The 25,988-nt window shown below is 36.9% G+C and overlaps 1 protein-coding gene across 6 annotated transcripts in view; it reads right to left on the bottom strand.

Annotated features, from left to right (window-relative positions):
* Positions 1 to 1,320: 1,320 nt before the first annotated feature.
* SSBP2 (single stranded DNA binding protein 2) overlaps positions 1,321 to 25,988 on the bottom strand; it is a 157,781-nt gene continuing 133,113 nt past the window's right edge. For 4 of the 6 annotated variants that reach the window (XM_048930474.1, XM_048930470.1, XM_048930475.1 and 1 more), the window contains 8 exons: positions 22,737 to 22,785; positions 21,089 to 21,124; positions 17,101 to 17,155; positions 14,046 to 14,116; positions 13,236 to 13,314; positions 10,253 to 10,281; positions 4,242 to 4,340; positions 1,321 to 2,087 (listed from right to left, as the gene is read on the bottom strand). In XM_048930474.1, coding sequence (XP_048786431.1) covers positions 2,058 to 2,087; positions 4,242 to 4,340; positions 10,253 to 10,281; positions 13,236 to 13,314; positions 14,046 to 14,116; positions 17,101 to 17,155; positions 21,089 to 21,124; positions 22,737 to 22,785 — 448 coding nt within the window. In that variant the 3' untranslated portion in view covers positions 1,321 to 2,057. The remainder of the gene's footprint in view (positions 2,088 to 4,241; positions 4,341 to 10,252; positions 10,282 to 13,235; positions 13,315 to 14,045; positions 14,117 to 17,100; positions 17,156 to 21,088; positions 21,125 to 22,736; positions 22,786 to 25,988) is intronic. The other 2 variants (XM_048930472.1, XM_048930473.1) reach the window with 1 other exon arrangement.

The raw sequence follows: 25,988 nt of genomic DNA, 5'->3' as shown, positions 1-25,988 counted from the left end.
CCATGACAGATCTCAGGAAATTAGATCTTGCTTTCTGTTTGTTTGTTGTTTGTTTTTTTTTAATGCAAATTATAGGGGCTCCTGGCATTTCTTTACACAGCAACAAAATGTTTTCCAAAGAGAAGCAAATTAATGCAACCTTCATAATCACTGGGAATAAAGTCCAAGAAACTGTATAATGACAATCTAGTTCAACATTACAGCTAATCAAACTAAATTACTAAAAAATAACACTACCAAAACTTTTAACATAATTTTAAGCCTCCAAGAGCTTCATCCTTAACTGCCCTAACAAGAGAATAAAATATGTATATGTTTTTTTTTTCACATATATATAACATATATAAAAATAAAAATGAGTTATGAGATTCTGTTACTCCTTATGTGCATCTACCATCACAATGAGCATACTACATACAATTCTTCAGCACAAATTTATGAAAAAATATCCCCTTACAAGACTGCATGGACACTGTCTGTCCAGAAGTGCTCCTCCTATTAAGTGGCTCTTCCATCTGCAAAGTCCAAAGTGGACTTTGGCTTTTGGCTGTGGCAAAAATTTTAGTGCAGCCACTTTGTGTTCACATTGCTGATCATCAATGCTTTGACCACTACTCAATTGAAAGCTTTCATTTTCTTGGGAGATCTGGAGGTCACTAGGAACTAACTACAGTCTTGGTTTTAGAGCTTTGCCCAAAGAGACATGGGATTATTTCCAGAAGCTCTTCCTTAAAGACCACACACCTTTTCTCCACTCTGTTCCCAGCTTTCACATCTAATATGCTGACCTTATAAAACGCCCCAGACCTTTGTTCCTCTTTTGTTCATGGCAACAGGTAAGACCCTCACAAGACATAGTAGTCATAAAAAATATTTACTCCCTCATTTTGTTTCACAGAAATGGCTGCTTACTGAAAGGTTTGGGGGGGGTGAATTCATGTACCAGAGTGACTTGATTTCTCAATGGGCTTGGGAGATTGTGTCATCAAGACCATGGATTATTACGATTCAGTTGAGAATCACTGAAAAGGGGAAACGTAAACATAAATTGTTAGAACAGGTTTTGTTAATAAGGACTCTACTGTATTTCCACTAGTTACCACCCCTATGGAGGATCGTGCTAAACAGAAAATCCATTACCAAAGGCAGAATAAGCCCTGACACTTTATTGCTAGATTCTATAGCAATTGGAGCTCACATATAGTAACCTCATAGTACTCTATATATACTGAGAAGCTTGTATCAAATTCAGGCTTCCATTTCAAAATAGATATTGCAGATATTAGGCTTCAATTAAAGAAGAAAAATAACCTTCCATGCTTCTTTTTTTTTTTTTCTTTTTTTTTTTTTAAAGGCAAAGTATTAAAAAAAATCACCAAACTAGGTGAAAATTATTAAATTTCTCCGAAAAATTAAGATGAGCTTTCTTCTATTTCTTGAGACAACACAGTTTGTGATTCACAGGGTATGTAACTGGTATCAAACACAAGTTAATGAAAGCTCTTATAAGCAATTTTATTCCTATCCATAATGGCAGACATTTACAAAATCAGAATTTATCAAATGAGTTCACCTTAAAAAATAACTTATAAAGCAATGATATATGCAACGTAAAACAGTTCAGGAGGGGAGAGGGCAAGCAAATTTTAACAATTAGAATGTAAACGTGAAAAAAAAGATGGAATATAAGTCCCTACTTTTCATTTCTACTTAAGATGTCATGTGATAATATTTTACAGTGTCCTGCAGGGCTATATATGTATGTGTGTATTTCTGTGCACACACACATACATATACGTTTACCCACGCATGTACATACACAGATAATTTCAGTTCCATCATGGGCAGTTCTGTTATGCCGCTCAGTTGTCTCAATCATGTTTGGGACCCACTTTCTTGAAAAAACAGGGGAGATGGTAGGAAAAAAAATGGTGGGTCTGATTATGTCTGAGATCCTTTTGTTAAGACTGTACACTGGGATGAATAATTTTCTTCTGTAGTAGCTCTCTGAAGAGGGCCAACTCACTGTGGTCTTCAGGACGAGACTTGTTAACGGATCACACACTCATTGTCATGCTAGGGGAGTACTGAAAAAAGAGGAATTCACATTTTAACAACCGTTTTTTACCCAGGTAACTATAACCACTTCAGGACCAATGAGTTCAAATGTCAACATGCTCCTTGAATTTTCTCCTACATTTGTATTATAGCCTGTGCAAAGGCTTGCAGTTCAATTTGCAGAATTATAATTTCTATTACCCTTCATTCATTATGTAAAAATACAGCTCTTACTGATTAAGTCAACTCACTCAAAGATTATTTCCGTGTTACCTGAGTGATGTGATGAGCCACTGCTTCAGTGATGCTTTCCAGACCTTTTCCTGATTGATTTTGGCTACTGGGGACTTAGGTAGTCAAAGAGCTGATCTCAAGTAAAGCAGCTGCATTTGTGGTAAGCTGAACCACGTAAACATTTTGGAAGATCTTTTTATTACTTGATGGGAAGAAGGGCATGCAGATAAGCCTGACTGGAATTCAGCTGCGCTTTTAGTCTCTATTATTCAGTGTTACTGACTTTAGGAGACAAGCTGAATCAGTGGCCACTCTTCTTTACGTGAACTGAAAGTTCAGTCACCACTTCAACTTATTATTTTAACACAAGCTAAACTGCAGCCCTTATAGAAGTTACAGTTGCCCTCCAGTCAGCAGTACTTTCTTACAAATAATCAGTGGCACAGCACAGTGCCTACAACAACTCCACATTTGTATACATAATTTGTGACTTGCAGACTATAGAAACTGAATCACCCTAAAATCATAGTAGAGGAAAATGTTCAAACACAAGAAATATTACTGTAATGAAAACTGATACAAGAAATGGAGATATTTATTTGTCTTTGCAAAAACAAGGCAGGCAGTGAAATAACTGCCAAAGCTGAAGCTTTGAGTTGGCTGAAGCTTTGAGTTGATTGCTTCCAAGTGTCTATGAATACCTGTTATGGGTCTCTGTCATGTTGAATGCACAGAATGGACTACTCAGATAAAACATTCCTGATGTTTTTTCCACTTTGAGGCTTGCTCTCATCCTGGGCTGAGCATTCTCACGTTAGCCAATGAGAGAGAACAACTCAAATGTGTAAAGTAGACCTTTGTTCAAATGAATTTCTGTATTATAGTAAATGTCAATGTATCCCTGTAGTCACTTTGGAAAGGAATCTAAAGACAAAATAATGCTTATCTGTCAGTTTTACTTTATTATAAGTTCCGCTAATCGCAATCAAAACCCTAATGAATGTCAAAGAAGTTCTGCCTTCAGTTCAGGCAAAGTAAGCCAAATTGAAAGTCACAGATTACCATGACCGAGGAACATCTAATTGAGGTTTTGTGTCTAGTGCTTTTTTGGTAGATTTTAAAACATCTATCTATTTAGGTGGTACAAACTGATTTCCTCCAATACTCCAACCAATTTGACCATATGCCCTCTTTCTGAATATACATGCAATAACATGTAGAAACTCTCTTTCTTTTCACTTTCAAATAAGTAAATAATGACAACAACAAAACACCCCAAAATCTGATTCCCACTGAACTTGCCATGCAATTTTTCTGCTCTGTGATTTGAGAGGAACTGTTTATTCACATTTACTGAGTCAAAATTCACCACTGGCATAGTTAATGAAGTTGCACTCACTTCTGGCAGCAGTGATTTCCAATAAGAATAGAAGTGTTGAAGCCACTCAGCACTTCTGAAAAATCAGGCCACTTCTACTTAGGAGCCTACATGTGGATTTAGAAACCCAGCTTCAGGCACAGGAGTAGGAAAATACCTTGCAATGTACTGTATACCATGTTTTGCTGCCTTAAGTGGTCTCCATTACAAAAAAAAACCACCACCATTTGTCCAAGAATGAACACTAGAGGGCACCTTTGCCTTTTCTGTCTTTGAGAGCATACTAACCTCCTTACAACACGAGATCTGGTGCTCTTATTTATATACTTCAGTGTGAATTTGTCCTAGAAGATATTCCTGCACTGTAAAACGCATTGTTTAGGAGTCAAAGGTTGAGCAATCACAAATTAAAATACTCAGATGTAAAGATTTGTACTTCAGCTGCTCAGATAGCACCTGATAAATGCCCACTCTGCATCACTGAACACTGAATGTATTTTTTTTTCCTTTAAAACAAAATACCAGGAACAAAAGTTCCCAAAGTAAAACAACTCCATAAAAAAATACTTACGCTCTCACTCTGAAAAGGGTTTAGGAAGTTTCCACCCATCTCACCGTCATCTCTGGGAGTGCCAGGCTGATTACTCATGCTCATATTACTGGGAGAGTTCTGTTAAACAAGATTTTAAAACACAGATTAAGTGCTGAACACCACTTAATTTCCAGGCTTCATGAAGTGTCACACACTCAATACTACAACACAGAGCAGCGCAGCATACTATGCAATGCACTGGATTTACAAAGAGAGATAAGACTGCTGAGTTCTGCAGGCTTATGTCAATAATTTCATGCCCATACAGACAGGTTCCCGGCCCTGAAGGAACAACTATTTACGTATAGTTCTAATTTTCAGAGTTACTGCCACCATCTTCTCCTACCGAAGTCAGGAAAAACTATAAATGACTTCAACAGGTCTAAGAGTAAGCTCTGGCACTGTGTTCATTCATATGGTCAAATCCAGCAAAGTCTACAAGCATGTGTCTTGACATACACGACTTCTGAAGGCATACCTGGTGGGCAACATGTGGATGGTATACACAGATCTCACTAATCAAGACCCATATCTGGGGACTCTGCTTACACTGTTAATGGAAATAGTTTCACAAGTAGTTCAGGAATGTAGTCAGTCATGGAGGTGCTAAGCCACTTCACTGTGAGCAGGTAATAAGGAGTTTATAGGCAGCTGAGTTAAGACGGATTCAGACAAAGTGCCCTCGATCCAGCCCCCAGATCAGACTTGCACAAAATTTCAGAAGCAGTTGTACTTTTGTATTTGCTTACACAGAGCCTGTTGCAAGAGTGTCTTAATTTACTTTTCCAGTGTCTAGTTGTAACTGAGATGCTAATTAACAGTAACAATACAAAGGCATCTGAAGATAAATGTCTATTTTTTAAAAAATAGATACTACACAATCAGATCTACAAGGTTCAGAAAGTGATTTCAAGATTCATTTACTTACAGAAAGGATGAAACTAGTTAACTGTTACAGAAATTATTCAGTCAACAGCTAATACATGATTATGTCAGACACTACAATTCATTAGCTGTTTTCACAAAGCTCATTTGTGGCAACCTGTCATGCCTGGAGTACGAATGCTTCTATTTCTATCACTGCTAAGACTCCTGTTAACACAGGTTTTGTGATGGAAAAGGAATAGTCATGGAAATATGAAACCAGGATCTTCACTAGAAAAGTTTATAATGTCTGTCATAGTTCTCCCCTTGTGTCTTTTGATCCAAAAAATTGAATGTTATTGCTGTTGAATTTTAACAGTACAAATCCAAGTTTGATATGCCATTATGAACTTAACAAAAATCCAGTGTAGTCAATGAGCAAGCTGATAAAATACAACTTTATTTTGTCCTAAGTGACCAAATAGCAACAACTCAAAGAACCCTGAGTCATCCTTTTTTTTTTTTGTATGTTATTTCCCAATTAGAATAACAGAAAGTATGCCTGCTAGCATAATTTTATAAGACTTCTTTAAAAAAGATGCACTGTACTTTGAGAATACCTGCAGAAAGTATTCATTTAGGATGACTCAGTTTGCAGTAGGATAAACTATGACTGAAAAAAATAGGAAAGATTAAATTAAGAGAAAGACCCCTTAATTCCTTGGTATTCCCCACTACTGCAAAGACTATCCACCCCACAGTGGCTTTACAAAGAATTCCAGAAGGGTTGAGGCTGGCATAGTCTCTCTGTCCCAGCCCCTGCTTCAGCAGGAACTCTCAGAGGAGGGTGCCCAGGCTCACACCCAGGTGGCTTTTGGCGATCTTCAAGGAGGAGATCCCACAGATTCTGTGTCCCTGTGCCAGTGCTCCGTCACCTGCACAGCACAGAATGCTGTCTGATAGTCAGAAGGAACCTCCTGCACTTCAGCTTGTGCCCAGTGCCTTTTCTTCTGTCACAGGCACCACTGACAAGAGCCTGGCTCCATTCAGTGGTGCTCAATGGCAGGAAATAACATGTTCTGGAGAATTCATTGAATAGCTATGACTTCTTCCCCTTCAAACCCAAGTTTTGAACGCTCCTATTGGTACTCTAAAAGCTCCATTTTGTCCTATGTCCATGATTTAAATATTACAAAATGTTACAGAATCCCACAGGAATTCCACCACCAGGAAGAACAAAATGTAATTTGTACCTAGCTTCTCCAAAGCTTAAATCTGTTACCTTTTGTTACCATACGAGCAGACTAGTGGCACTGATTGTTGTACATGCCATCTGCTTTGAAATGCCTTTTGCTCAGCTAATGAAAAGCTGCCATTAAGTTTTTACCATAATCTTGATCACCATTTTCAATCTGAATGGTTACAGGTTCAGTTTGGTGTATCTATTTGCAACTATAGATTAATTAGTAAATTATTACATAATCCACATGCAAGCATAACTTTTTATAAGCAACCTGAAACATTATTTCAATTTGGTCAAGACCTTGGCCTTCTGTTTTCTTTACCATCTCATTCACTCTGCTTCTAATGGTGATTCTCAGATCCCCAGGAATCACAGGACAGCCGCACCAACAAAAACACCAGCAAATTAACTAATTAACACCAGGCAATTACATTTGTTCTTTAGTGAAGTTATTGGAGCAAATTTTTAGGGATCCACAGTTTTAAAAGGTTGAAAACTATTGCCTCAGTTCAGCCACGCCCACCAGACCCGAAGCAGGAACTAATTCAGGGTAGTCCTGTTGCCTATGTTATGCAGGAGGTCATACTACACAATCATAGCAGTCCCTTCTGGCCTTAAAATCTATGAATATAAAATTTAAAACTCACTAAGGCCTTGTCACATTTATTTTATATGTTGCTCCTGTACTTCTGATCATTCCTTGGGGATTTACCCCTATTTTATCTTGCTCTGTATAATACAAAGCTTTGAAATTCTGCAATTGCTACAGTATGCCAGCCCCAAAGGTTCAAATTCCTGACATAAATGCTTTTATAGCAACTCCCCTGGGTGGCTTTTATGGCCAGTATGGGGTTTCTCATTGTAGCTCTAGCTGAATTTTTCCAAAGCTAGTATTTCTTTGATGACTGCACAAATTCCACGGGCACTGAAAGAAACACTGGTTATTAATGTTTATTTAATATGCATAATTTCAGTTCATTTACTTCCTCCATCTCAATCTACTTCATAAAAGCTTCATGCTTTGCCATTCAGCCAATTAAAGTAAAATTGTCTCTGTCTATGGAAAATGTAGCTCTGAATTCTGTGAGCTGTACTGACTCTACCAAGGCTGGATTAATTTCCTTTATCTCATGGGAAAAGACAATCAGCTACTCTCATATGCATTTTAATCCACTGGAGTTCTACAGCTGTATCTGAGCATCCAGCAATGCCCAACCAAACTCTGTTAGCTCCACTGAACAATTCCTGTCATATTAGTTAGTAATCTGGAAATCTGTGCGTGAAAGAGCCAACTGCAGGACTAGCTGGTGATGTGTAAAGGGAGACTGTTGCTGTAACCAGAACAATCCTGGTATGTGTACAAAATTGGAAGGCAGACAGGTAGCAATTCTGCGTGCATCAACTCTATAAATACACAGTTTCCTGCAAGCAGAACCTCCAATCAAATTTCTAAAGTATTATGTAGTACTATCTGCATGAAGTTGTCACTGCAGTACACAAGGCTCTGCCCACACACTTGACAGAATCACAGAATTGTAGGGTTGGAAGGGACCTCCAGAGATCATCGAGTCCAACCCCCCTGCCAAAGCAGGTTCCCTACAGCAGGTCACACAGGTAGGTGCCCGCATGCCACTTCTTCTGGTACCAGTGAAGGCTGCATGTTGGGCTGTGCTATTAAGAAAAAGGTATTACAAGTGATTATATAGAATGGTGTAACAAGACAACTCTGTTACTTCCAGAGTAAAGACCTTTTTCTTTTAGTTACTTGAAGATGTGCCTCCAATCTGATTTGCATGATATTTATTAAGGTCAACAAATTACAGGACTTCCAGGTAAATGTCCGGATCCGGGTTTTCAGAATATCTGATTATCATATTAGTAAATATACTGATACTTATTACCAGTGGGTTTAGTATAGTCTTTTCAAAATAATCCTATGGCAAGCTAATAGATATGGCTTTATTGTTCTCCATTTTTTCTCAAAAGTGCTGCAGTTCGCAAAACTAAACATTACAGGAACATTGATTTTAAAGTGATGTACGGTTGTTATCATTGAATCCACCTCTGCAGCTCTCAGCATAGCTCATCTAGGACAATATGGTCATTTCAGACCCTTATTTTACACTTTGCAGGGCCTGAACACAATGCAGACCTTAAAGGCTTAGAAAAACATAGCACTGCTATCTATACATGCTACTGCATCACAGGAGCAGCAGCCAGCTCCAAGACACAGTGCTGAAGTACTTCTCTACAGGAACAGCCACAGAGGGCTGTTGTAAGGCCATAACCACCTGTGCAATTCTGAAATTATGCTGTTTGCCTGCAGTGAATTTCTTCTGATGCAAGATAATGTCTTCTACATTGGCTGCAACTGCAAATCCATTATAAACAGCACAGCACACTATGATACATGCCTATGCACATTTTACAAGCTGCACTTCTCCCACAGCCCTACCTGAGCACCACCTGGGGAACAGTTCAGGCTCCTCCTTCTCCACTTTAGAAATACAAATACATTTCACTAACTATACATGCCTTTTGGACAGTTGGGAGTGTATTCTCAGCCTACAAATTCCTTCTATTTCAACAGAAATTTAGGTGTCTATGTGTTTGCATCTCACCATAGCCCAGGGCCAGCCTGAGGGTGCATCAACAGTGATGTCCTCAGTAGGACCACAGCATCCACAGACATGTCCAAAGTAAAAAAGTTTGCACTGCAAAGGATGTCACAACAGTTCTGTGGTACTTAGTCCTGAGCCAGCCAAAGTACAAGAGCAGTTCATATACTTATCACAGATTCATGCTCCTTTTTGGGAAGATTGTTAAGAATTTTGCAACAGAAGAACAAGCTACAGAATTTTAACTGAAACAAACTGTTCCTCCTTTTCTATATTTGTAGATCAAAAGCACAAAAGTGCAGTGGTTTACTGATATACTTATTAATTTTAGTCAGTTACAGCTGAAGACACTGAGTACAAAACAGTAGTTCACAGATTTATACTGCTTTATCAATGCCAAATAAGCTCATTAACTCCTTATTTGAATAAGTTCCTAAATTAATAATGATCACATGCATACTAGAGTTCTATTTTTATGGAAGAAGTGACACATTAAAGCATGATATGATTTTTGTAGATGCAAAACCCCTGCAGGTTAAGCTCACATTTGTTCTGAGTAAACTATTTAATGATTGTGGAATCAAAACAGTGACTCTTCTGCAAGTACTTTTAAATCTAGCTTTTAGAGACTGATTAAGATACTAACTATGCTTTACGGAGGTGACAAAGACAATCATGCACTGCACAAAAGTAACATCCTTAAGGCATTTTCTCCAACTTGCACCTAATGATATTTGATTATTAGAACTGTGCTATCACAGAATTTTTGAATGGCTTGGGTTTGAAGGTACCTCAGAGTTCACTCAGTTCCACTCCCCGTGCCCTCGGCAGGTTGCCTTCCCCTCCCCCCCAGCTCAGACTGCCCAGGGCCTCATCCAATCTGGCCCTGATCGTCTCCAGGGATGGGGCACCCACAGCTCTCCGGGCAGCTGTGCCAGGGTCTCACCATCCTCACTGTGGAGAATTCCTTCCTTACGTATGTGTTAATTTGTCTTAGCATGGAAGGTTGTACCATGATCAATCGAAATATGAAATGAATATACATCAATCACATGCATTAGTACACAGTATTACACAATATAAAGTGACTCTATTTATATTCTCTACTGATCAAAGACATTGCTTTAAAATTTTCAGCTAATATTTACTGTCTGCATAGTCTCCAAATAGTTAATGAGCAGAAAATGTAGATACATAATAAAAAGATTCATAACAAAGAAAATATGTTTACGATGAAATATTAAAAAATGTTACTAGGTACTCACTTTGGAAATACTGTCCATGTCTCCTGAGCCTTAAATTAAAACAAAATAATTATTCAATTAGTTTTGAACTGAAATTACTCAAAAAGCTTTTTTTCCATACTAAGTATGACAGCAGTATTTTAAAATTTACCAGTTCACTATCTCCTTCCTTCCCAGTGTCTCATTTTGTAAAAGTTTACTGTCAATATAGGATGATGTTAGTTTCATGCACGCACCTACTGTAAAAAGAAAAGAATGAAGGACACATTCCTCATCTGCACTGCCAATTTGAATCACATCTGCTAGGGTGAGGCAGCCTAGTACAAGCTGAAGAAGAGTATGTCCAACCTCGCTGACCTCTTAGCCAGGGCAGGGTACAGGCAATGGAATTAATTTGGGGTACATACACCTAAGAGAAAAAAGCATACACCTAAGGGGAAAAAAAAATAAAAGCAAAGTGGTGGACAACTAGTGGAAGTTAATGTTGGTGGGGTAAAAAAAAGAAACAACATTATTTTTACTGAATTTTAGTTATTCAGAACTCCCTTTTAAGAAGCGCTCTAGTGAATTCTTGTTCATCAGTGCCTTTGCTCAAAAAGCACTAAGCTACACTCAAACTGGCTGAGATGATACCCACTTTTAATGTATTACAAACACTGATGATGACATTATCATTTAGAAGCAGATGATCCTCGGGGTTGGAATAACAGAAACCAAATAAACTGGAATACAATGAATGAAAGACTACTGGCAAGATTTTTTTTAACATGTTCTCACTTTGGTGAAGACAAGAATAAAGGAAATATTTTAGGAGGGATGTATCACAGAAAGCATTTTTAGCAGCAACAGACAGTAAACAATTCTGCTTACCTATTTAGAGGAAAGACACTCCAATTAGAAGAGTGTCAGAGAAAAACAATGAAGCAAATGGGGTTGTGGGAGGTGACTGAAGTAGCTTAGACTTAGCCACAGAAAACAAAGCTTGAGAAAGAATAAGCTATCTCTCCATAAATGCATCAAATTCACAAATGCTATGAAGAGCTATTTTGTCACAGTCAAAAGAACACACATTGGTGGAAATGAGCAAAATATTTCTAACCACCAGCTCTGCATAGCTCTACCACCAGTACAGCAGTTGTGGTCAAAGGAAGATGGTAAGTACAATTAACACCTTTGATTGCGAGACACTGCTGCCTACTGCAGCACGGAAATGAAAGCAGATCTCCCCCAACTTTTCTCTGCAGAAAGAACTCAATTTCATTTTCAATTCAAAATTAGCCTTATGAAGAAGTCATAGTTGATTTGACTAAGCATGTAACCATTTCCACTGCCAGAAGTAACTAAACAAATGCTACATACATACAAAATCCTCCTATAACTGTTTCAATTTTGTTTTTTATTTCATCCAAGAAACAATCCTATGGCTATGGAAACTGACAGAAAAAGATGTAATTACCTTTTGTGCAGTTTCTCAATTATTTGCACGTAATGCGCATCATTACTAAGTAAAGCAACAACCCATTTTAGGATTGTAATCTGTAAAGTAAGACTGTAAAATCTCTAAATGCCCTTATGTAAAGTATTTTAGGAATTTTAGGAACCTGTCCTCCCACAAATGAGAGACAATTCTAGGAATTAGATGTGTACTGTTGAATTTTAGTTGTTCAGAATGTATCTCCTAAATAAATTTTCATAGCATAGCTATTTTTATTTTAAAATTTTTTATTTTTAAATTTTTTATTTAAACTTTTTTTTGAAATTTCTTCCTTTGTTTTGCCTTTTTATGATTCTGTCTCACAGACTGCAAGTCTGGTGTTAGGAATGAGAGATATTTCTTTGCCATGAGAGTATAGAATTAAATGTTACTAATTGCAGGATGAAGTTAAGGTTCATCCACACCCATGCTGTGAAGTTGACAGAGCTTTTTGCCAGGGACAAAAGCCAGATGGAAGTGGCAGCTTGGCTTCTACCAGCTGGACATGTATTTAGCTTGCTGGGTTTTTTCCCCATAAAGGAAAATGGCACTCAGGAGAAAGCTGCTGGTGCTTTGTGGAGGCAGCTCTTACATGTAAAAGAGAACCTTGCCTGGCAAACAACAGAGACAGAAGTTGTTGCCTGTCTCTGGAAGATGGAAGAGTAAGACACGTGAACTGTATTCATAGTTATTGCCCTGTTGTGAGCAGAAATAAATTCCTTGTCTCTACTTCATATGGGTATGGAGAAGTAAGGCAGAAATGCAATTTATTTAACTGTCCCTTGTTTCTTACATCCTTTTCAAGTGTCTATCATCCTTCTAGCAAAGAGCAAAAGCAAAGAGCAAGGAGCTTGCTAGTCAACAGATAAAGCAATTAATGTTTTGTAGAGCTGTGCAAGGCTTCTCCCTTAGATTTGTGTCCTTCAAAAATTACAGTATCAAAAGGCAATGTGGTTAGAGTGTTTGTACACTCTAAGAAAATAGCATGCTCTGTCTTGCTGCATTAAAATTGGCACTTGTATGATGCTGCTTCTGCGGATGGAGTAGTAACACTAATTATTAACAGGAGGATGGCTAATTATAGAACAAATGAAGATATCCAACTGTTGGGATAAAAAAACTTCAACGCATACATCAATATATGTAATAACTTACTTTCAAGTAATTGATTAGAGCCTGCACCAGCATGTCAGAGTAACACCTCTAGTTTTTGAAAGACGAGAAGTAAAAATGGGTCATAAGCCATCACTTCCACTTAACTGTCATTACATACACACTTCTAGAGTGTTTTCAATCCTCTGGGATAAAACTATACTTTGTTACATTAATACAATACAGCATTTTTCTTCCAGAGCTACATTATATATGCCAATTCATAAGCATAAAAAGTATCCTAATACTTTTACCTGATGTATTTATAGCTATTTTTTAACAAGATTTTTACATACAGTTTTCCACATCACTCAGAGAACACAGAAAATGGCACTGGTCGTTGAAAATTCACAATGTCTGTGATATTACTATTATTACCTAATGATCCATTCATATGATGTGAATCCATTCCACCCAGTCCACTCATAGGTCCATCTGACCCTGGCCCCATTGGAAACTATAAAAGGACATTAAAAACTGGTATTACTGTACAGATTTTTTATTAGATGTCATCTAATAAAAAGAAAATATTCTTCAGGACAAAAATAGAAAAGTACACAGTCCCAGATCTGAATGTGAAAGTCAAGTGAAAGTCCAATGCTAGACTGAAAAACCCTTCATGATCTTTTGAGAACTTCACCTCTGTAGGCTGGCACAAAATTTAGCAATAATTCATTACTCACTTCAGTACCTTGTGTATGATTTTCAGACCTGCTAGTGCAGACCTAGCTCTATTCCCATTGAAATTACAGGGAATTTTACTATTCTCTTCAACAAGTACTTTATTAATGAACAGCTTTCATACTCCATCCTATCTATACTGACAATCAGATATATTTGCAGTGTGAGTAGTTTCTGTCCAATTGTAGTTATTAACCTTAATTCAGTTTACAAAAACTCAGAGGCATTAACATTGTAGAATATTTGGCAATCTGACAACTAAGCTATCACTAAGACCCACAAGCACAAGTTTCTAAGCTCTCATCCATGTAGAAAAAGTGCCCCAATCATTATTTTATACATACTGTTATGATTGATTTGAGAAACATTAAAAAGGACAGGGAAACAGCTAAAGCATCATCCATAATAACAGAAAACTTATTATTAATAATATCTGATGTAAATGTAGCAGTTTTGGATATAACAACCCATGTTATTCAAATAGTATATAACTAGATTCATATTTACATTAGGTCTGTTGGGTCCAGGTGGTACTGCATTCATTAAAGTGTACATGTTGTCTCCAGAGTTGGTTGAATCTGTAATAAGAGATTATTTTAAGTGCCAATATGTATATTTCAATGAATCTGCTCACCTAAGTCATTTCTTGTCATTGTGTACATATTGTTTCCTGAATCACTGTTACACAGTAGCAATATAAAGGAAGATTTCATTCCCTTTCGATCTATTTTCATCACACAACAGAGCTACGAAAAGAAATAATTGCAGTGATCCCTGAGTGACTATTTCTAGACTCTAGTTTTACGCATGACTGTTAAAAGGTTTATAAATCACCCAGTATCTATTTAATTCCATAAACCCTTTGTCCTGGACCTCCAAATTATTTGTTATCTTCGACATTCTCTATAAAACAGGAGTCTCTTTCTTATCAATACTTCCTGTAATTTGTTTTCCATCTGTAATAAATGATAAATAGTTTCCCATTACACAGACTTCAAGTTAGTACAGTAAATGGAAATTTTTATTCTTTCTCATCTGTGTCAGTCCATTAGATTTTGAACATATCTAGCTATTCAACAGAGCACAGTGCAAAGATCCTCACTTTAAGAACAGCTTTAGTTGATCTGTCTTCAAAGTGCAGTGTGGTGCAATGCTTCAAAACAAACCTGTGTTCAAAACCAAAAAAACTATTCTGGAGCAACATAGTGCTTCAGCTATTAATTCTGACAAGAGTTTCACTGGGCCTTGCTGTAGACACAGCTGTAAGACTTGATCTCCAATCAATGTGCATGAACTTTCTTCCCTGGTGGAGTACTGCACCCCCAGCGTGAAACGCAAGATGTAGCCAGCAAGACATACAGGAGTCTTCAGGTTGAACAGAAGAAGCCAATAGGTGAGAATTACTATTAGATACAAATTATTCATTCTGACCTCAAACTTATCTGCTAACACATACAAAGTCTTAACACCTTTCATCAAAATATCAAAGAAAGGGAAAGGAAAAAATGCAGCAGACGGTGGACAAATTAGCAAAAGTCTTTCCCAAGGGAACCTGAGAAGAAATAGGCCATATAATGAAGAATTCTCTGAGAGGTGAATGTCTTAGGTAAAGTTCAAACAGCTTGAAGGGGACAGCATAACATTAAAAAAAATACTGGCAGCTCTGGAAAATCTGTAACCTCCACAGTATCTGCAAAAAGATCTCAAACAGACCATTCAATTTCTTTGAACCAGAGTTATGAACTCCAGCCCATGCAAAATTCAATACTGAGCTGTAAATATTTTTTTACAAAACAAGGTGATGGATGTCTTCTAAGTCTGAAGTAGTGAAAGTAAAATAGCCTAGATCTGATTGAAACGTGTTGGAATTGGGAATGTGGCCTGATCTTGTGCAAGAATATATTTGTACACTGCATTCATTATTTCCCAGTCTTTCTGATGTAGCATTTTAGGTTTCAAATAACCTTGGTAAGTAAATAATTTCATTATACACAGAGCTATATTATACACTAGGACATCCAAATGTATTGTTTGTAAAAAGAGGGGAAATGCAAGCTTTTAACTTCAAGTTATCACAGTGAAAGTAGCATACAGCAAGCTATTTTAAGGTTTGATGAGAAGTTCTTCAACCACAAGATTGTTTTGAGACGTTCCATCTCTGGCTCTCCCCAGGCCTTGGGAACACTCGGGACTGTTTTTCTCAAATAAATACCTTTATAAAGCTCTCAGATGGATAATTCCTAAACATCTGCACACTTTGGAAAACAGAGCGTTAAAAAGTTTTGAGTATCTTCAAATGAAAATAGGAAAAATTTCTCCACAGAAGCTTTACCTGAAATGCACGTGGACAGCCTAACATGTGCCATAACTGCAGGGCTGTTTATTTTTAAAAGCTTAGGCTGTCTTGAAGTTTTATGATAAAATAAATTCTAACTTTTAAATGCCAGCTGGCTCTATGTATCTTTTTCCACAAGTGATATAGCTGATGAAGCCCTACTCTCCACCTTGTGTTTTTAAAGCCTTGGAATTGTAATTAAAGAAAATATTATATTGATGCAAGAAGTTTTCATGGGAAATTAGGTAACTTCCCTGCCCTCATACACTACAGAGGATAGCAAGAACATGTTGGATTTAAAGACTGAGGATTCTATTTCATCACTGAGGTGAATAGGTCTATCTTAGTTGGGTAAAGTTAAAGTGCATCACAAAGACAAATGTTGTCCAAAAGGACTCTGAGTAGCTACTAAATACTGTGTAATGTATTTAGTTTCATCTTAGACTCCCGATGTTGTCCACAAGGAAGGACAGCATCTTCCACACGTTGTGATTTTTCCCTTCTTTGCAGAACAATGATGTAGTATCTGTCTGACAAATTTTAAGCCTTGAAAAGGTAGTTAGCTGGCCTGAATCTTCCCATCCTGATCAGTTCTTCAAACCTTGGTAGTAGCGAGGCCAGTCTTTTGTCACCACTTGTCAGAATGCCAATATACAGACCATGTAACTAGGGAAACAAGGGGGCCCTGAAGATCTGGAAACAGATAACTGATAGAACACAATAAGGGTCCTTCTTACTCTTCCACAGCAGGATGGAGGAGAACCATCTGCCCAGAATAGCCTGCTGCCAGATGACACAGCCATGCCTGTGAGTTACACTTCATCTGAGATCCACAGGATGGTCAGGTCTGTCCCACAGGACACTACAATGGAGTTTTACCAGTTCAGAGATCTCCTCATTTCCAGCCTGGCAGAATTGTCCCAGATAACTTTAGCAAAAACAAAGAAAGACTGTGTCTTTTTTCCTTTTTTTTTTTTGTTTTCTTTTCTACTGTTGAAATAATGCAAGAAAGGTTGGGCTAGAAATGAACTGCTTTGAACTGTACAGATATAATGACTTGTATGTCTCTAAGACAGCAGGGACAGAAAGGGAGTTAGAGAGCAGGAAAAAATTATATAGAACATATAAACATAATAATTTCTCACTAAAATCAAAGTTTATAACACTAATGTACTTTCTAAAATCCGTCATAATTTTCTTTCATAGTTGCTAAGTACATTTCAGTACCTGCTGGACTAGGCATGATGGGTGTTCCCGGTGGCCCTCCACCTCCTGGAGGACCCTAGAGAGAGTAGAAAATGTCAGTTAGAATGAAGTGAAAAAATACCATAGAAAAAAAAATGAGCACAGCACAAATGAAAACAAAGTATAAATGTCCCAATTTGCTCTGATAAAAATACACACTTTTACAGATAAGCCAGCAGAACAGCTTCTAAGAGACTGAGACAACGCAATTGGTCAGCAAGTTCTGGCATAAACCTATGTACACAGGTATACTGACACAAGAATATCCGCTAGTCAGTAACTGCATCACAATGTGAGTCAGACAAAAGAAATAACCTGGATCAGGGCCTGAAGGGGTTTCTTTTAGACAGTTAGTATCTCAGTGCCTTAGCCAACTTAATTCACTTAATTGTATAATATTCTACATTTTTGAAAAATAGCATCTGTATACACAGTTCCTTCTAAAACTAATGACAAATAGATAAAAAAAGTCAGTTTAGTAGTGGCTCCATAAGTTTGTGTACAGTTGTATCACTTGTCTAGACTGCTAAATCATATATTACAAACAGCAACAAAACGCAAAACAAGCAAGGAATATTACTTCCTTAGTTTCAGGTATTCTTGCGTTAATTTTTACAAATAAGTGCCGTATACCGACATGTCTGGCTTTTAAAGTTTATTTAGAAACAACTTCACTATTTTAATTATAAATACTCTAATTGTTTACTAAGCACAGAACTACAGCTTCTTGCTTTTATTTCCAGACCCACTAGCATTTTTAAGCAACATGAAGAACTACCAACTCAGTTTTATAAAAATGTCTATGTCAATAAAATGTCAATAAATATAACTTGCTCCTCTGCATAATAGAAAACACACAGGTTGGGAACAACAGGTGATTATTTTCAGTGCTATATGAATGTTATTATATTTTATCTCTTTTATTGTACTTTAAAACAGCAGACAGAGTTTTAAAGTAGCAGATTTTCAAGTAACACTGACTATACAGGTTTGGCTGCTCCTATCTGCTTACAAGGACTATTGCAGGGATTTGCTATAAATCACTGAGATATTTTGGAAAGAAGCAACAAAGTTTTGGATTTAAAACAATAGGCTTTTTCTCTCAGTGATCTATAAAACTAACATTTCTTACACAACAGAAGCAATGATACACTAACGTACAATGCTTTTATGCAATAAAAATCATAACGTAGCAGCTTTCTGATTGATACATTCCTGCCTCTGCTCATTCAAGCAAAGCACTTATCACATCAGAAGCAAGCCTCTCTATTTGCTAACAGGTGATTAACTCACAGTTAATTGTAAATGAAACAGAAACTTTGAATACTAAGCTCAGAAACTCCATGATTTTAGGTTTATATTATTTTTTCAGACACGGTATAAAGAGGTGTAGAAACCACTAACTGGTCATTTATTAGAACAGTAACTCACATTCACTGTTAATAACTGCATCTAATGTAAGTTTGGTCTTTACCCTCAGTGTGTGTATATACCTGTCTTCAAAAAAAGATCTCCTAGTGATTTTCATACTAATGATTTTGCCTTTCAGAATATATTTTTATATATTGAAATTATTTCTCAAAAAGCTGTATGATAAAATAGACAGAATAAGCTCCCAAATTAAGCAGTTCCATAACATGAGACCTTTGACTAAAAAACTGCTTTAAGAGCTCTCCAGCTCACACCAGCCCCCACATGATTGCTACTGTTCTGTTCTAGCAAACTCCTGCCCCCAAGCTTTGCTTATTTAACTGTCTGTATGGCTGACCATCACGTGTTCCATTTTCCAAATTGCAGAGAGCCTCTGTGAAGCAAGACTACCTCTTTCAGGGTCAAACAAGACATACAGTGTGCAACCATTCATAGTGGCAAAAACTTTCATCCCTTGGCACACCTCATCGCCACCACCGCACTCTGCAAGAGGCAGTCTCTGCTCTGATAGGATCTTCATGAGTGGGTGCCCCTCAATCTTTTCTGGCTCAATCTCACAGCTTTACGAAGGATCTAATTCTCCAAATGCTTACATCAACTTCAGTTGTTTTGAATGAAGAGAAGCATTCATCCTAGGAACAACCTAGGACTGGTAAACTTCAGCAGAACAGTGAGGACAAAGAATTAGGCAGCAACCTCTCCCATGGGCACAGCTGGAGTTCACAGAGCACATCTACTCAGAAACTCAGGCATTTTTTCCCAGTACTTTAATTTTTTCTGTGTCTCCTTGCATCTTCACATATACTGCAATTTTTCTTCAACGTTGCAAGTTAGAGATAGCAAATCACCACCAGTCTCATCACTGCCACTTGCGTGAATTAAAATCACCTCATCATGCTTATTCCTTTTCTGCTGTTTATACACTGAAATATGGTGATGTCTTTTTTTGAATGTCACTTATCCCAGCTGACATTTGCCTTAGTATGTGTACAACAGAGTCCTTCAGTACAATGTCTGTTTTACTTAGTTTTACCTCTTTAAAATTAATTTCTTTACCATTTCTTTTTCTAGTTTTTCAAGACTTCAGATATTTCAAAGGCTAAAATATGAAGTCCAGTGCACCATTTCCAAGATCTGCAACAAGTGATCACTAGTATCTAGGGCAAAAACAGCAAAAACAACCTTCCCAACAGAGAGAACTTCCTGAAGTCGATTCAAAGAATTTGCTTGGACATCAGCAGATTTAGACTGTGTAAATCAGGCAAATGAGCCCTAGAATTATGGATACTTATCGGAAAATTAATCTCTTCAACAGCTAATTGTTTAAATAAAAGACAAAATAAATTGTTTTTAACAAGCTCATCCTTGAGCTCATCCTTCAAGCATTATCTCTGGAGGATCATCTCTATTATAAAGAAATAACGAGAAACCTACGTGTAGCAGAAACAGGTTAAAAAACCACTGGTATATTGCCCTTGTGGTGAAAGACTTGATATTCCCTTGTTCTGAAACAGAGTCATGTTTTTGTTGACCCAAGCTAAAACATGACAGTTATCTGACCTTCAGAAAATGAAAAATGAAGAGAATATAGACTGTCCAGAAAACTGGAATCCAACAACTTGCAAACAAGAATGACAAATGGCAAATGGCTACAGATAGGAGACAAAATTCTCCTCCCATTACACCATGACTTCAATACTAAATGTGATATAATATATGAAACAATATGCCTTAGAGGAGTAGAAGGGAAGTAAGATAACCCAAGTACAACAGTAACAACAGCAATTAAAACTCTAAAGGTTAAGCAAAGTTAATCTCTTGGGACACAAACAAATATGAGCAGCACATACTCCAACAAAGACTTTTGTTGATACGTAAAATGCTCTTGTGAAGATCCAGAGAGATGGTTAGCGTTCTGTGATCCACAGAATAACAGATCAATGCTGGGACGATGACAGTGTTTTAACTATTTCATTCTAAAGTACAGACTAGGAAAAAGAAAAGCCACTGACTAATCCATAACAAACTAAGACAATCTCTGTGAAAGAAAGACATAATAGACTACAGAAAAAAGATTTTCCAAGTCTTCAGGAGGTAATTAAGAGAATAAAAATTGACATTAAAATGTTAGCTAGTATCATCCATTTATGTATTTCTTTGGGGAGGTAAAAGTTTGCATTCATTCTTCAAATGCTTTTTTTTTTGTCCCTGAAGAAGTTAAGGTATTCATACATGATATTATGTTTCCAATATAGCTGGGTTTTTCTGCCTTACTATATAAGACAATATAGTGTATTGGTTATTATAAACATGTTGAAATAAAACAGCGCACAGACTCATTTTGACCAGCCTGATAATGATTCCTGTAATAAACATCAACATATGTACCAAAGATGGCAGACAAAATACTAAGTGTCAATCAGATGTTCAGTACTCAGCCAATACCACAAGGTTCTTCTTAACATCTGGACTGTTATTCCTTTGCCTAAATAAAATGTAATATCTATTCTAATAAGTAAACACATGCAGTTGTACTTACTACATAATTCCCAGGAGATGCTGAAGAATAAGGTATCTATAACATCAACAGAAACAAGAGTAGGTTTTTCTGCAGTGACATGAAGTTCATGTCAATATTTATGAAGAGTTATAGGTTAATGCATTTTTGTTTGCTTCCAACACGTAGTGAATAATGATGGAAACATACTGTTGTCTTCAAACATAAACACCTTTTCAACACCTTGTTCAACAACAAGTCTAAAATTTGCAATATAGACACAAACTAGATTTCATATCAAATACTTCCATTTAAGGTTACTGTGTCCTCATGGCCACCCTAATGAAAACAATACAAATAATTCATACATTTAAATGTATGCAAACTGGGGTCTGGTGTGCGTGACACACTGAATTTGTATGTTCTTACATATACTTAAGCTTGATTAAAATCTGGACCACAGGAGGAAAGAGACTCTTGTTCTGTTCACCCTAGAAGCTACTGATTTTATTTCTCAGCATTATTCTTTCTTCTTTCTTTTTGAAGGACAGCGTCCTAATTTCATGTAAAATTCAACTACGGTATTTGTTACACAGAATATCTTCAGAAATCCAACTGGCTATGAATAACTCAATTTTCTTCTTTATGCAATACTCTTTTCAATGATTCATTCTTAAGGAACGTGGAGCAGTGCCATTATAGGAGGATGAGGTAAGAAGAAACTGAATTATTTTGTAGAATAAGCATCTCACTTGAGTGTAAACAACTAACAATCCAACTCATTTTACATATATTATTACACAAATTTATTACTGAACTTCTCTATTCATTTTGTAGAGGAAGTATTCCAACCACCCACTGAAAAATATCCTTTTTTAGTTGAGTCCATGCAAAAGAAAACTGAGGTAGTTTCAGCTCTTTCTTTCTGCAATTGTCTTTCAGTATAGTTAAAAATTCAAAACTGAGAACAGAAGAATCAGTCCATTCTGTTCAACAAGATTTACCTTATTCCACTGCAAGTGCTGTAAAGAGATATATTTTTACACTAATGACAAACGACTGTCGAATGAAAATGAAAACTCTGCCTTTGTGTTTTCTGAGGAAATAGCAGACACTGTTTCTCACATGGGATACCTTACTGACCTCCTCTTCCTTCAAGCTGCTATAAGACTATCTCATTTTGTAGTTTTTGCAACAAAATTCAATAGAGTGTATTCCTTGTTACAAAAAGCCTGCCAAAAATGGCTGATTTCTGCTATTTGACATTCCCTGGTTAACAGGAGCAAACGTGCTTTTGTTATATGAAATACATGAGCACACATTTAGTTTCTGTAGAGACTGCAAGCCAGATAGCTTTGCCCTAACTCTTCCTACTTGCACTAAAGGAAGTGAGAATGTATTTTAAACATCCTCCATGGCAACATTCATCTTCAGGAGGGTCTGTAACTGATATGGAGATGTAGAGCTGCAGTGTGATCATGAAAAGAGCTAAATATTCACAGGTCACTGAGTCCTCTGTTAAGATACGCTCATCACTGTACCTAATCTGCAATAGGATTAGCAGGAAAAAACAGAACGTATGCGCAGCACTTTAATTGGTGAATAAGTAGATTGTGTTTTTCTTCCTGGAGTACTGATGAGAAATAATTCCCTGAATGTAAAATGATATTTAATATATTTAAATACTTACGGAATTGGCATTAGTTGGATTTGGCCAAGGTCTACCACCCCCTGGGCCCCTGTAATAGAAAATGAAAGATGAGACACAGAACAATTCCCTTTACTAGACCCATTTTGAGGAAGCTAATATTTCAAAGTAACTTATTACCAGAATAAGTCATGAGGTGGCTTTTTTCAAATTACATTACAGTGTGATTATCAACCACACCAAGTTACACTGTTGCAGCAAAGCTCGCATTGTTGCACAACTTTCTTCACTTTATCAGTTTATGAGCTGATGAAAGATCGCTTATGAATACTGCCCTGTCATTTACAATTCAGACACCTTGGGTCCTAACTCATTCTGTACATACGTGCTTTTCAGGACACTACTGGTAACACACCCTTTGCCTAGCACTTTTATTAACATTTTTATGTTTGTAGGAATTATCACACATTCCACAATAATCTTGCTACTATAATGACCAAAGAAGAAAAGTATTAAAATGCAAGTGCAATCTCAATCATCAGAGCTGTACTTTTGATAATGTAATGAAGTACCTCCCTGAAAAACTGTGGATACATGTATGTATTGAGTATTGCTGTATAATTCTGCATGTATAATACAGTTTCATTAGCAGTAGTGCTCTCCTTAAAAAAGTTTTGGCAACAAATACATTTTACAAAAAGAAGCCAGAGAAAATTACCTGCTCTAATATGTGTCTGAGAAGCATACATAGTACATACCTATATCATAATATAAAATAGTGTATATACTTACTAAAAAATGAAAGCTTGCCATTTTATACATACAATTTAACATACCTAAATAAGCACCTACAAACACGTTGCTACTTTTACTAAGGATACATTATCTCCGCAGCTATATCAAAAACATAAAATTTGTTATAAATCAGTCAAAATGGAAATTTCAGACTTCTCAGACATGCTTGTTACACTTGGCTCAAGCAGCATATTTATGATTAAGTAGCAGCTTCCTAGCAGGAGGTACAAGAGTGTAACGGGCCAAAGAAGCTTTTGATAAAGCTCATTCAGACTAAACATCAGGCTGATGCTAACAGCAGAGTGGAATGGAAAACGGAAAAAGGAAAACTTTCCAGACAGAGCACCTTTTTTCTCACTACTCTTGCTGTTCTTTTGAGTTCCTTATTCTTAGCTGAGATCGGAGAAATGCTTTGGTGGATAGACATCATCTTGAGGGTACTAAACCAGTCTTGAGTTGTCTTGACTCACCATATTGGAGGCAAAATCTCTATGTTTACAGTCATAATGTATGAAAAATCATAATTACCTCTGGAAACATTAAGAATTCCTAGTTATTTATAAATAAGACAAAATCACTATCTGTGAAGGCCCTGACAACTGAAAGACAGAGCAGATGACAAAGCCTTTGCATTTAAAATGGCATATTGGCCTCATTAGCTTTAGAAAGGGGACATTAGCCACCACAGCTTATGAGACTTGGGAGAATTGTTCTAATAGAGAGAGAAAAGTAAATTTTACAAATGAGTTTGGGAAGTATTCTATTTTAAAGTTTTACTAAACTAAAAACTATTAAGTAGTTATGTTGCCTGAGTGATTTAATATAGAATTTATTTTTTATTGTTGGCAAGACTATCAGAAAGAAATTACCTCAAACAACCAACAGAAATAAATCAAATGAAAATTAAAAGAATCACTCCATTTAGAGCTGCTGACATTTTCAGGTGGTTGGAAAACAGAAATGTAGAAGAGGGCCTTCTTGCTGAAACACTCCCCCCGCCAAAGAGGAAAATATTTTCAAATGGTCCTTCCATGAAAGGTATAAGTCCACCATCCAGCAGCTCTCCCTAGTCACCACCTGTGAATGCGCAGCACATTCACAGAGGCTTTCAGCAATGGCCTGCATCCACCTTCTAGCCAGGAAATGGACTCACTGCCTCAAGCAAGCAATGTCCAACACTAGTGGACTTTTCAGATACAATACTCAGGTCAAATATTCAGCAATTTCTCCTCTGCTAACAACTACACCAGAAATATTAGATGTTCTGCTTTTGTTTTTCATTTTTTCTTTTCTGAAATGTCACATGCTGCATGTGGTTCATTGGCACAACTCTTTATGAGAAACCAGCAGCATTTGGAACAGCACCAGAGGTCTGTGTTCACCATAAAACCCTGCACGTGTTTTGCGTAACACAAGAACAGCCTGTGAAAAACATCAAATGGAAGGCAGCCGTGATGATACTGCTGGTTACTTCAAAGTACAGAGATATGAAAAAGCTGGCTCGGGTACATGGTTGGGTTAGCCCCGGCAATAGGGAAGTTCAGGTGGGCTTTATGAGGCGACTGGGAAAACAGATCTTCTCCAAGTCACAGTATCTCTGGGGAGTGCACAAGTTTTAAGCTAAGCCCACATTAATGCCTGTGCTATCCTGCAGGCTGCACTGCTGCTGCTTCCAGAGAGGAAACCCACCTTTCATCTATAAAGCTGTTGGAATTTGCAAATTTACTGGAAGTCATGGACAGCTCTATGTATAGACTTAGAAAATGCTGTAACAGATTCTGCTTGAAAGCCATATGGTTTATACAGAGCATAATGTTGTTAGCTTATAAAACACATTAAAAGGCTACCTGGATTTTTTTTTTTCCTGAAACTATGCAAGCTTTTTTTTTTTTTTTTTTTCTCTTTTCAAAATGTTTACTCTTAAAGTTATATAATTATGAATGTTCCACTTCCAAAATAAGAGTAGTTTACGAGGTATCCGCTCCTGTCACTAATCTCAGCTGCAATCTATTCTTAAGGTTAATCTTGCACTCTTGATCATAAAGTTTCATATTTCAGTTTCCTAACAGGAAAATACGTTCCATCAAGAATTAAATCTCTAAATACAAGTTTGGGAACTGAGTTAAAAAATACATATTTTCTTCTTTTCAGGCATGACTGAGATATTCTTAGCACTTGAACAGAACTGCAGGTCACACCAACCATTAAAAAGTGCCAGAAAAATGTAACAATACTCCCTGAAATTTGCCATTTTGGTCCTAAGGAGAGCATTTTTTCCACAAAGGAAAACAAAAATATTATTAAAAATGGCTTTACTGATCTTCAGCCTAAAACCTTATAGGTAAAATAAAATTATTTGGAAAAAAACATAGGATGTATATCAGCTGTTTCAAGTAATCTAATATGCATTAGCTATGATGAAGCAAGGAATTATTTAGCAATGCTACATATAAGGAGTATATGCTCACGAACTGAAATACTGTCTATGAGCTCTCAGAC

Source organism: Lagopus muta, chromosome Z (assembly GCF_023343835.1).
Source record: "Lagopus muta isolate bLagMut1 chromosome Z, bLagMut1 primary, whole genome shotgun sequence".
NCBI classification, from domain to species: domain Eukaryota; kingdom Metazoa; phylum Chordata; class Aves; order Galliformes; family Phasianidae; genus Lagopus; species Lagopus muta.
The sequence above is the reverse complement of the archived record's forward strand: the minus strand, read 5'-3'. Positions and strand labels throughout refer to the sequence as shown.